Source organism: Protopterus annectens, chromosome 12.part0 (assembly GCF_019279795.1).
Source record: "Protopterus annectens isolate FY-2018-M chromosome 12.part0, PAN1.0, whole genome shotgun sequence".
Lineage (NCBI taxonomy): Eukaryota > Metazoa > Chordata > Ceratodontiformes > Protopteridae > Protopterus > Protopterus annectens.
Window position 1 is genome coordinate 286,714,312 of NC_056746.1, and position 14,035 is coordinate 286,728,346.

The 14,035-nt window shown below is 36.3% G+C and overlaps 1 protein-coding gene across 3 annotated transcripts in view; it reads right to left on the reverse strand.

Annotated features, from left to right (window-relative positions):
• MCRIP2 (MAPK regulated corepressor interacting protein 2) overlaps positions 1-14,035 on the reverse strand; it is a 232,159-nt gene that overhangs the window by 83,309 nt on the left and 134,815 nt on the right. For all 3 annotated transcript variants that reach the window (XM_044089344.1, XM_044089345.1, XM_044089346.1), the window contains one exon: positions 5,252-5,379. In XM_044089344.1, coding sequence (XP_043945279.1) covers positions 5,252-5,379 — 128 coding nt within the window. The remainder of the gene's footprint in view (positions 1-5,251; positions 5,380-14,035) is intronic.

Here is a 14,035-nt window from a genome sequence, read left to right on the forward strand (position 1 = left end):
TTTCTTCCATTATTTTTGCCCATAAACTCTTTACCATCTTGCATTCTAAAAATACATGTTCAGCTATTTACAGCTCCCCAAAAAAATGACAAATTCATTCACTTACTTATATGGCATATTTGCTTTTACCAGTAATTTTTCAATCTGTAATCTCCACAAAAAAGTCCTGACATTCAACATAATCCTTATTTTTATTCCTTTCATTTATAGCTTTTATTTTTTATTTTTTTATCTTCCATGAAATGAGCCCAAGCTTTCACAAAATAATTCTGTATCATTATTATACCAGATTTTCCTATAATCTTCTGTTTTATTTATTTAACTTCCACACATCCTTACTTGTTCTTGATATATGTTAATTTCTTGATTTGTCCACTCATTCTTTTATTCTCACTAAACTCCATTCTCTTTCATATTTTTTCTTCAAAACTATCACCAAGAAATTATCTTCTTTTCCTTGAATCCACCTAATACCTTATACAAATTCAACGATGCTCTGTACACCATCAAATTTATTAAACCTAATGCACCTTCTTTCTTATTCAAGTACAGTACTCCTCTTAATAGGATTCAGTCTAGATCCCCAGATAAATCTAAATATCACCTCAAGAAATTGTTTTTCCATATCATTGTTTTTCCATATCATTTGGTATCATACATATATTTGCAATATGTGCTCTCTCCCATCTGAATAGAATTTATCAAATATATTTTTCTTTAAAGAAAGTTTGTATTGATGCCACATACTATCAAGTCCTTTTATGTCTTTTTAAAGTTTTTCTCTTTGTTCCTTAATGATACTGTATTCCCAACATCAACATTTCATTTAATTCAAATTGTATTCCTGCCATCAATTCAGTAGACCCAAATCCTTTACTTCTGTCTCTATTTCCCAACTTACTCAACTTGGAATTTACATGCTCTATTACCCATTTCATCTCATCACAATTTTAGCCATAAGAGTAATATCATCTGCATATGACATAATAGGATATACAATATACATCCTCTGGCATTTTCTTATTTACTTGTTTTAATAACCAATTCATAGCCAATACAAACAAAATAAGACTCGTAGGGTATCCTTGTTTCACACCTCTGTACATTTCTGTTTCTTCCCCTATCCAACCATTAAATAAACAATCTTATTCTACTACTACTATATATGGATTTACATACTTTATGTTTGTACTAAAACTGTCACATTCCACTAAATTTCCATAACATCATCATCAAGTCAAAGGCTCATCTCCAACCACCACCTTTGCTGTATTACCTCTTGTTCTTATACCATCCACTACTTCTAAGAATTATCAGTAATTCTCAACATCCTTTTAAACTCTATGCACATGTTCTTCTAAAATATTTCCCATTTTATTTTCTAGTTGACTTTGTAATTTTTTCTTTAAAATCTTGTAAACAGTGTTATTTAAAACTAGATGTCTCCAGTTGCTTATGTCATGCTTGTCCCATTTTTTTCCATACAAATCTCATGATAAATTCATTCTTCTAACCATTCATTAAATACCTGTATCAATATCTCCTTTTGCCACTGTTCCATTTTGTTATACATCATATATTCTATACCATCTGGTCCTGCTGCCGAATGTAAATTTACTTTATTAATTACTTTGTCAAATTCAATGACAGTCATTTGAGTATCAAGTTCTTGGTTTCCTCAGTGAGCCACTTGCCTTCCCACTCTTCCCCATTTCAAATGGTCATTTCCTTACCATTTCTATAATACTCTGTATGACAGTGTTCATAATCCTTCCCTGCTAAGTCTCAGTAAGCCCCTCTTTCCCTCTTAACGCCACTATTTTTCTTTACGACCCTACTTAAATATGGTGACACTTCTTTTTACCTTGTAGAAAATATATTTGGTTATACAGCAATTCTTTTATTCTCTTGGTTTCTATTACATGTATCCTCTTCTTTAGCATAATAGGAGGTAACATTACTATCTTAAACAGAAATATATTTTATGTATTTCTGTATATTCCCTAGTGTTTCTTTTTTGTATCTTAAGTTCCCAGTATAAATATGACTTTTGTATACTTCTGCTTAAACACCATCCACCATTCTGAGCAATTAATTTAAAATTTCCCTTGTACTTGTATGATCTTTCCATAATTCTAATAGAGTTCTCACCCTATACTTTCTCATGTATCATTTTAATTCCTTTCCTATTCTTATTTGTTCTTTATTTTTGCCTGTCTCAATCCAAATAGCTAAATGATCAGAATCCTGTTTCTACTGCTTCTTCTTTTACTGTAGACACCAGAAAATAAATCTCTGTTTTAATATTTCCTCTCCTCTAGGTGTATTTATATTCCCTATAAATTATGAAATGTGCGAGATTAGTTATCTTATTTTTTTACCTGTTCTCTTTATTCACCTAATATTCCTTATGAAACGGTTTAAAATCACCTGCTACTATCAAATGCATATGCACCATTACATAACTGCATGTTTTTTAAACTTTTTCCTTTCTTTGTATAAAACAGGAGCATAATTGCTAAAAATATATATATATATATATATATATATATATATATATATATATATATATATATATACATACATATACATGCTATGATTACACAGGAAATCTACCACCATTAGTCTACCTAATTTGACTAGAGTATGACTCAATATTAATACTGCCTTGGTGTATGAAATTGCTACCCCAGAACAGGTCTCTTCTTAAATTCCAAAGTAAACTTTCTTTCCATAATATTTCTGTTTGTTCACGTTTTTACTTGGTCCAACTTTTCACATCCTCTAATACTGTAATATCTGTAACGCATACATTAATAAGAATTGGAATAATTGAATGGTGTAAATTTTTTTAAACTATTAACATTAATTGCTAAAAGTCTAAAGAAGTTTCTCTTCTTCTCAGGGAAATGTTTTATTGCTATCTATTTCCTTTTTTCTTTCCTTTGAAATTACTAGCTTGTATTTTTATCTCTCACCCTCTTTCCAATAAATTTTTCCTTTTTACTACTTTCCATTTTGTATTCTTCATCACTAATTTCAGAGTCAACTTATCTCTTTCTCTGTAACTATGTTACTGCTATCTTTATATGTATTTAATGAAATGTACAATTTCTTTACTTAATTCTTTGGTTCTATATGTTGTACGTCTGTCTTCCCTGTACATTAGCCTTCAACTGTTGTACTTCCTTCTTGTTTTTCTATACAATCCATCCAAAAATTTGCCCCACTTGTTTACATTTATAACATTTTGCCTCACACTTTTTTTGCATTATATTCCAAACTCTCCATACAACATTTTTTCTTTACACAATTACTAAAATGCCCCTCTTTTTTGTGGCAAACATACTTTACCACAGCTCTGTCCCCTCCAATATTTATCATACTTGGAATATAGACAACTTTATCCTTTTCCAAATTTAAGATAACATTACAGTGCCATCCCCCAGTCCATAGTCCTCTATTATAAAGAACCTATGTAATGTCTTTAACCTCTTTAGGTTTAAGGTTTAAGTTTAGTCTCTTTCTTTCCTGAACTGTATATGTACTTTTTTCTGTGTTTCACGATAAGTAGTCTTAATAACATATTTATTCCATAGATAAAAGGTCTTTTTTTTCATATTCCCCCAGAAAAGTCTCTAATGTAGAAACAGTTTCAAAGACAATGTCGTGATAAGTCTCTTTTTTAATTAACATAAAGGTTCTTACCTCTTGCACCTGTATACCCACAGCCACTATAACTATCCCACATCTTATACCTGCCCATCTCATTTTCTTTAGTCTGAATCTGAACATACTTTTTTTTTGTTTTACTTCCGTCCTTCTCCCTTCCCCTCCTTCTTTAGATCCTTGAATCACATCTGCAAATGTCTTCTTTTTTATATCTTGTACCTCATCACTTTGAATTCGCTCCATAATCCCTCCCCACGACAGTTATTTTCCTTGTACAGGTTCACTCTGCTTGGTCACATCTAATAGTATATCATCCTGCAACCCTCCAGATTAAAAGGGTTATAACAAGACTGTCACTATTACCTGCCACAAACAAATTTCATTGAAATTCCATTTTCAAACCTTGTGAGAATTCGATTACCCTCCCACTGCCATCTTCCTCTTTCCGAGCAGCTGATTTAATTATATCATATCCAGAAACTAAAGGCTCAACTGCCTTCAATGCAGTGTTACTCGAAATGTTGGTTTTTGAAGGAATGGTTTCCTTCACATCAATTCTGTCCTTACTGCCACTGACTACACTTATCTCTTCATCTGAAGGCTTAACTACCTTCAATTACTGCGATACACTACTGCTGGTTCTAATATCACTAGCAGACTCCACACTCACGCTTGCTTCTCTGAAGTGGAAGCAGTTAGGGTTAGAACACATGACTTTTCTAACCCTACAAATTAAGTTACTAAAAACTCTCTCACACAGTACCACCACCAATACAGTACTGGATATCTTGGTTTTGTAACTGCAGTTTACTAATACAGGCTTTTTTTTTTAGTGGGAGAGAGAAAGTATTGGAATATTTTGCGATTCACCCTTAGTGGTAGCTTAATGTTTTGTACAGTCTTTTTTCTTCTCCAATCATTTGAGGTTGCTACACACATTTTATCTTGTGGTAAAACAGTAGTGTTTTCTGTCACTGGTTCAATTTCTCGACTTATGTAACGGTCAAAGTTCATTATATTGATAATTACATAATTCAAGGGCTTTTGTTCAAGTATGGTGATACTGGAGTCAGTACATTTAATTTCTAGGGATGTGGGAGGGGCGAAGACTTCACATAAAAATCTGCTTTTTTGTTTACTTTTCATAATGGCAAATGTAACCCAAGATTTTAGTGGGAATTAATGGCAACTGCTGGTGAGTTCATTTGATGTTTTGATCAAATTCACAGGCAATTATTCATTATAAACTCGTGTGTGTGTATATACATACATATATATATATATATATATATATATATATATATATATATATATATATATACATACATACACACACACACACACACACACACACACACACACACACACACACACACACACACACACTAATAATTGCATATATGTGTATGCATGTTCAATGCACAGCCTTTACTTCCCCTCCCCTACTGCTCCAAAACAGACCATGTATTATGTCTTTTCTACATTTCCCATTCATGGCTGGTTCTGCAATATATATGCAGAAACAAAGCCTAAAAGCTAAACAAGTGCCAGTGAAACAAGAAAAAAAAAATGATCTCACCTTCATACACAAATCGAACATTCTCTTCATGTGCCAATGTGTATCCATCCTCCTGGTTGATAACTGAAGCTTGTGTCTGATTTCGTTTTCCATTTAGCTGATTAAAAACCAGTTTTGTGGCGGATTTACTAGAACATGTCAAGGAAATCACAGTCAAGATCAAGAAAAAAAAGTGTATTTGGGTACTACTGGCTTTTAACCTTTTACTCAAAATTTAAATTGTCAGTATGCAGTAACTGCACCTCATTCATAATTACATTCATTTACATGTTTACACAGCTATCACAAAAATGACAAACTGCTGAAGCTATGATGGCACATATGCAGTTTTCAGCAACAGCTTGATACAGCAGCAGTAGTTTTTTTTATCTTTGGCACTGAAAATTCAGATAAAATATTCTAAATCTGCCACATGTTTGATCACAGGAGAAGGTCACAGGAAATCAAGAACAGTCACAGGAGGGAAAAGATCACCAAAACATGATTTAACAAACAACGATTCATATCACCCTCTATTGGAACAAGAGCAAACTGGGGAAAAAAAAAAAAAAAAAAGAGAGAGAGAGGACCTCAGCTGATCATGCCGAATACCCCATAACCCATTTTTGGGCATAAAGTACAGTTGTGTACAATCTTACTGTAACAGTAGATGCCCTGCTTCTGATTGCTGCAGTATTCTATACAGATGGGATATCCTGCTGAGGACTGCCAAAAGTGCAGGCAGCATAACAAATCCCCATCTCCTTCTAGGCACCATATGTCTGACATATGCCCTACATCCAAGGAGTAAGGTATATAAGTGACATATACGTGCCTATCCCCCAGAAGAACCAGTGCAAACCAAGAGGAAAAGGGAGACAATGTGCATCCAAACAAGGGAAGAAACAGAGACCCCTTAGCCAGAAGAAATACAAGGGAAAAGAAAACAGGCAGGAAGGAGGGAGGGACAGAACACTACAACAGTGAGAAGCAGGACATCTACTGTCATAGTAAGACTTTACACAACTGTACTACATCCTTCCCTATCACTGTTGAAGTATTCTTTACAAATGGGAGAGTACAAAAGCTACTGGAGAGGATGGTGGAAGAAGGCACAGAGTAACCTTCCAAAACCGCATCTAAGACGTCCCTGGCGAAACCCACTCTAGCACTAGCTTTACAAATGGCATTCAACTTGGTGATTTCTAGTATTTTCTAGTATGGTGAATTCCTTAATGCTAACTCGAGTTTGAGCTCTGATCCTGAGTGGTGTAAACACAGTGAAACGTCTATATTTCTCCTTCATAATTTACCTGGCTGTGCTGCTGGTAGTGTTGTGCATACAACTTTCATGACCAAGAAGCAGAAACTAAGAGGGGGAGGTCTTAAATCAAGAGGTATACTTCAGTGATCAGGACTCTGGATGCAGTGCTGAAAGGCATGCAGGCTAAAGACATTTGGGCAGGTGTCATTTTGGAGATCAAACAGCCTTCCTTATATTAAATACTGTCATAAATTCAGGATACAAGCAAAACTACTCAGTTTTAGATGCAAAGAATGATTCCCACCTGCTGGAGTTGCAGCAGCAAGAGAGTTCACACACAGATATTGTGCAAACCCTGACATACAAGAATGTGGAGTTACGTGCATGCATTGAGGCTACAGTAACTAGACTGCAATATCTGAAATGTAAATTTATGGACTTGAACATTGGGAGACAGTGCAGGTCTGAAACAAAGAAGCTGTGAAGAATTTCTTAAGAGCCAGCTGGCAGCCTGGACATCCACACCTAATGACTTGATAAATATAGAGCAAGCCAATAGAGTGGCTTGGCAACCATGAGCAGGCAGTGTGATGTCCCCTCAGGCACTGTAGTATGTCTAGAGTCTTTTTCTGTCAAAGAAATACTTCTTTCCAACTTATGAAAGCCAGGGAACATCATAAGGATTGAGGTCAGGTAAATTTGTGTGGCGCAGAACTTTTCACAGACTACAAGAGGCAGAGGGCACAATTTATACCAGTAATTAATATCTTTTCTGTTTTCAGATCCTAAGTGCCACCTGTCATACCCAGCTACCTGTAAATAATTTTTTTGGCCAAGAGCGCAGACATATATTTTTCCACAGCAATATTAGCATTCTCTGCTCAACTGAGCCCATAAGAAAAGGCTAACTTTTCAAACAATCTGTGGCATGATTTATCAGCTACAGTAGAAAGCACAGAAGCCCCACAAGACTGGTTTTCTCTGTTTAAGTGGCAGAAAGTACTGTGGGAGAAATCTTGGATAATTAAGGATAAAACTCAAATGTTTAAACAAAGGAGGGTAACCTGAAGCTTACAGTGGTGTTACAATGAACTTAACAGTTGCCTGCTTAAGAGGCATCACCCCATTCGGATGACTAGTCATTAACTATGCAATAGTGGCAATTTCTGCTGCTTTGGTGATACAATATAATTGCATTTACAACTCTGTTGGTTTTCTGCATTATGATACAAAGCAGTAAGGAGACAGAACTTTATTGAACTAAAACAGACATGCTGGAACTAGCTGGCAAGTTCCTTTTTGCAAGGATAGCAAGTATGGGTTATAAATCCTCACAGTTGCTGCAGGAGAGGCCAAGGGAGCAGTCAGAAAAAGAGCAGGGGCTCTCTCTATGGAAGCAAATCGATTAATTGTGCATATGTTATGTCAGGTGTTTTCTATTGTATCATAGTTTGTTGTCAATCTGTTTTTTTTTCCCACAAGCTGCATGTGTCTGGGGGCTTGATATGGCATTAATTGTACAATATATACACATTTAGAGATAGTTCAAAACAGCTCTTAGCTCAAGCAGTCTGGAAAACTTTTTAGGGTCTTTAACAGTGGCTAGATGACTGTTTAAAGCTTCTTACATGAGGTCTTATTTTGTTAAGATAGTGAGCTGGAATGTAAATGGGCTTAATAATCCTATTAAAAAGAGACCGGATCTTAGCACACCTAAAGCAGTACCAGGCGGACGTATTAAAGTTAAAGGAGATGCATACGGCTGAGCAAAATAAAGTGGCTAAACAAGAAGGGGTTCAGACTACTGGATAACAATGTATCCAGTATGCAAAAGGAGAGGGGTTGCCATTCTTCAAAATGACTGGCTTGTATTTTTCCCATAAGGGTTACATAGGACAAGCTACTTTTCCCAACAGACGCCAGTCGGTTTAATCAATTTATTCTTCGTCATCCTTCCCGCCCATCAAAGCAGGTGTTCTCCAAGGGTCCATACTCAAACCACTGCTTTTTGACATATTTACCAACAATCTACACTCCACCATAGGGTTGCCACCTTTTCAAATGCCCAAAGTGGGACATTTTTAGTACAAATGTCAGATTTTGCAGTCTGAAACATACCCACAGCCTGTACAAAGGACAAAACTTCATTTTTTTGCCTAACTAAAGGCTCATTCTTGTAGCATTTTAGTTGCTTATTATGTTTCTTAAAACATTTAGGTGTTTCAGATGCAGAATAACTGTTTTATGCAACTATTACATAAAATATAGGAAATATTTTTGTCTTAAAATCTCATGACATTTGCCATTTTTACAATTTTTTTGCAGGACACAACTGCCCAAAGAGGGACTGTCCCTCGCAAAGTGGGACAGGTGGTAACCCTACTCCACCAAATGTCATGCATCCCTCATGCAATATGTAGACATCTCCATATGAATCTGTCCTGCTAGTAACAATTACTCTACAACACCTCACCCATTTTTATCAGGTGAAAGTTAACTCAATAACTTCCAACTTTTACTCAATCAAAAAAAAAAAAAACAAAGCTGCTGCTTTTCCTCTCAGAAAACCTTACATCAACAGCCTCTGATAAGACCCCTACAGAAGTCATCCCATACCAAGCTACTATGCATGACAATTGATGATAACCTGAAATTTAACTTACATGTGCAACAGTTGATCAAAAAAAAAAAAAAAAAAAAAAAAACCTCGCCAAAATTAGGGGCACTCTAGAGAAGAAAAAACTACTTAAACTGATTCATCTAGGATACACCTGACCTACGCACTCCTGTTCCTCTCTGTACTATATGGCTCCCCAGTACTGCTTATCCTTTAAGCTTCCCTCCAAAATAAACTAAACAGTGCTACAATAAAACAACAAAAATTGCCACTAACTTGTGAAACAGATCCCATCACTGTTCAGCTCTAAAACATCTTGACTGACTTGAATTGCCCAAGCAAAAATCACTTGCACACAACTACTCCTGGTCCACAAATTAACATACAGGCCAGAACAAAGCAAAACCCTACTACACTTCTTGCACACATCCACCCCTGCTAGGTCACTTCAATCCAGAAACAAAATGTCTCTCACACCTGTCAGCAGGAAACTCTCTACACCAACTTTAGCCTACTCCTGGAAGTCTGTCCCCTTGTCCCTTAAACATACTAGCAACCTTTCGAATTTCAAGACCAATCTCAAAAAATTTCTGTCCAACACCTGCAACTGTACATGCACAACCCTGAAAACAGAGTGACCACTGTTTCACTATAACTATGCCCGTCTCGCTCTAAATTCACTAACACCTCCATATCTTAGCAGGTGGTAATGGCCTAACATCAAAGGAAGCTCTCACTTTAAACGATGCTGTACTATTGATGTATGCTCTTCAACCAGCATGTACTACTACTTATTTTCCTCGCTTGTGTCCTTCCATAACATTCTCATATTTCTAATAAAATCAGCTCACTCTCCGTGTCCTTAATTTTCACTCCCTCTCAATATTCCTCCTCATTTCATTCTATTACTGTGTCGATTTTGGCAACAGAATACTCAGTTTTCACTTCCATACATTAGAAATATAGTCATTATTTTGAATAACAATGTACTCATTTACTTGACATAGGCTATTCACTTCTGCAGTGTGTCTTGCAACTTGCAGTACACATATTGTATTCTTGAAAGCAATTTATCCTAGTAAAATGTCTGTAAACGTATTTCAATCAGTTTGTGTTTTTATCTCTTGTGGGGATTTTCTTTCCTTGTATACGATTACTTATCTACTGTAAAAAAATGCCCGAATGTTTTGTGAAGCCTTTCTCGCCAACTCATTGTAAAATATTTAAATCTGTTGTGGGACTTCTTTTCCCTTGTATGTAAATTATTCAACTACTGCTTTTTAAATGTTTTTTGAATCTGTTGTGGAGCCTTTCTTCCCGGGCCTCCACTGAAAATGGGCCAGTGAATCAGTCAGACCAGACTTTCCCGGGTATCAAAGGAAAAATAAATAAATAAAAACAAGGAAGGATTAATGGTAAGAAGGGGCAATCATTAATGACTGTTTCTTCCATGTTCCCACTGCTAATTCAAAGTATCCTTTTCTCAGAGAACTTAACTAATCTTATGGACTTTGTAGAGAGCATTTTAATTTTAACTGATGATTGGAATCAGATTGTAAGTAAAAGTGATGTGAGTGTAGGCCCTAGAAGTAAGGTTCTTCCTAAACTTAAATCACTGAATCTTTTTAACAACTTGGGCCTAGTGGAGGTAAGAGTTTCACAACAGAAGAGAAGCCTGGATTTACACTAAATCCTGGTCTAGGATAGATAGATCATCAGTGAGTGATCTCTTTTACTGTGAGACCCTCAGGCCATGTATCTTTGATTCTAACATTGACATTTTCCAGTTTACATGCTGTTATCTTTAAGAATTAGGTGCAGGAATCTCTGAATAAAATATTTATGTACCCAGACAGCAATTTGACAGAAATTTGGGGCGATCTTAAAAAATGTTTTGCCAAGGGGGGGGGGGTCAGACATTGTTTAGTTTGTTGAAGTAAGATTAAGTATAGTGCTTCATTGGAGCTTATTATGGGACTTTAGCTTAGGGAACTATTACTTTATATGCAAAAGGATAAGTTAAGGTAGGCTAAATGGGAAATGCAACAACACCTTGATGAGAAGATTTCATTTCAGAAAGCTGCCCTTCATAGCACCTTTGCCATCTCATCTTGGAGAAATACTAAATATCTGGCAATTCTCCCAAGACACCAGAAAGTGGAGACGATAGTATCTCAGATTTATAAGGCTGGAACTAAGAAGAGTTAACCCAGCATGTATCAGATACCTTTAAACAATACTAAGGAAACTACTAGCCACGGTACAATTAAGGGAACAGAGTTAGAAATATGACAGGATTCCTACTGGGGCTGGGCTTGGTAGGTAGCCTTGGATCAGATAAAAGGGGTATGACATATGATGATGAATCGAATACTAGTAGTAGAATCCCCTCCCCAGGTCCTGGTGACAAGGAATCCTATCAATGATCATGAAAAAGGATAAAGACCCTCTCCACCCTTCATCATATAGACCCCATAACAGTTTTAAATCAAGATTATAAAGTTTTTAGGAGGATAGTAGCAAAGTGGGTCTCAGTCTACCACAACTGATACCTGCTGTTTTTTATAATTCCTGTCTGGGAGAAGACACAAATAAGGTGAATAAAACCCAGGTGTTATGATTTACTGTTAATGCGACTATCCTCAAACAAGATGATCATCTCCTTCAGACTGATGTAGAGTTAGACCACAGTGAGGGACCAGTTTTCCTTAGCAGTACAGGATTCCAGGTGTGCATCCTTCCCAGTGTCCAACGGATCAGTCATATGCCTAGGTAGAAGGAAAGAGCAATAAATGCATGCTGAAATTCATTTAGTTTGCCAATAATGACCAATGGTATTCTTTGACCAAAGAGGGCATCAAGGTAAGCCTAAAGTTCAGAGGGTGCCAGAGTGGGGCACAAGTTTCAATAGTACACTTCCTCATGTGCAACACTGCATTGAGGCATTATTAGGCCAGCTGACAGATAATCCAGCCAGCTAGTAAAGGCTCTGGTCATCAACACTGACAGACTCCATCCAGCTGAACAAGACTACACTCTATTGTACCTTGGAATAACATAAAGAAACTCTAATGAATTAAGTAGGACTACCAAAACACTTTGATTAAAAAAAATAGTAATTCCAACTTTTCTCTGTTAATGGGTACTCTGGACCTACTAAAGAAGAGATGACAAATATGACTCAAACTGTTCATATGACCATGTGTGATGACAGTTAACCAGGTAAGAATAAATGTGGGCTCCCTTCAACCGGAGGTCTACTACACCTGGGACTAGATATTTAATAAAGATCCTGGCAACAAATGGTAACCCTAAAGGAAAGATTTGTAAACTAGAGTCACTGTTCCCTTCAGGAAACCTGATAAAAAAAAAAAAAAAAAATCAGAATATGTACCAATAGTAGGATTTCTTACCCATGATGGCCATTCATGTTTACAAGGAAGGTGGGCGATCAAGGATTGAAGCATTGCCATTTTTAACTTTCAACCATGACATGTTTGTAAAAGTTGTAGAGGTATGGAACTTGTCTTCACAAGCTGTTTTTCCAGTAGGAAAAAATAATCTGAAACAGCTGCTCCTCTAAAATTAGAAGATATCTTTTCTAGGATTCTCTTTCACAGTTCTCTCAAAAAAGTGTCCTGCCTTGGGACACAGCAATTCTGGCATCCTTGTGGCGAGATGACAGAGACAACAGGAAGAAAGCAGTCTCATAACCTCATCTTCAGCACCTCTTTCAGACACAAATCTACAAAGGTGCCTTCCCATTAGCTGAAAAACTGTTACCTTCCAAAAATCATGTTGGGCTTCAGAGGGGAAGAGGGAGTGTCCTGTTCCAAGGGAAAGGAAACCCTCCAGGAGTAAAAAAACATCCCTACTGTCAATAGTAAAATGCAAGACAATGATTATATAAATAGTTTCAGTAACAAGTTTTATACTGCCAGGGTTTTTTTCTCCCTCCCCTGCACTCTGAAACTATAGTGGCACCCTGAAACTCTGATACTTCATACTCAAGTCATGCATGGTCAACTAAATGCATACAGAACATACTGTATATACACAACTAGTTAAATGTGAGAGCATCTATTATCCATTCATGAATTCTATAAACACTATTTCACTTCAAACTTCAGAAGAGAATACCATCTGAAATTCCTCACCTTTCAGCCTTAGTTTGGGGAAAAAAAATCTAAACTCAACTCCCTCTTTAGCCACAGTCCCCACATAACAATAGTGACACAGACAGCCAACAGCGCCTGGCATGGCGATGTGGTGTCCATGGCTATAACTATTAATATTCTTGTTTTAACAGTACATAAAACATGACAATTTGGCAACTAGGGCATTATCACACATAAAGAACAAACCAAATGCAGGCAGCTTGCAAGACCAACTGCCTCTTTTTCATAAGATTCTTGATGCAATTTACTGGATGCCAATAGGATTCTTTGGCGTTCAAAGACATCATTTTTACATGATCATGTCTTAAAGGAGGGAGCACAAATACTTGTAGCTAAAACTTGAACTTTTAGAAAAAGACAAGTCCATCTCTTAAGGAAAAAACAAAACAGCAAAACGTTCTTAACACACACACACACACACACACACACACACACACACACACACACACACACACACGTAACTTTCTCACTTTCAAGACAAGAGCTTTCAACAATTGAAGGAACATATTACTGGTGCGCAGGGCTGTAAATGGACTGCTTTGACCCCCAGTTACACAAATACTTTATTATGCAAGTCAGATTATTTTTTATTTAAATTTATTACTTAGTGATAACATTTTCTATATATTTTAATACACACTACTTGTACCTTGTACTACATTGTCGAGTCACATTTTGGACTTGGTCAAGAAACAAGTATACACAGCCGTTTCATAAGCCACATTCATGTTGTCAAAGTACAGGGA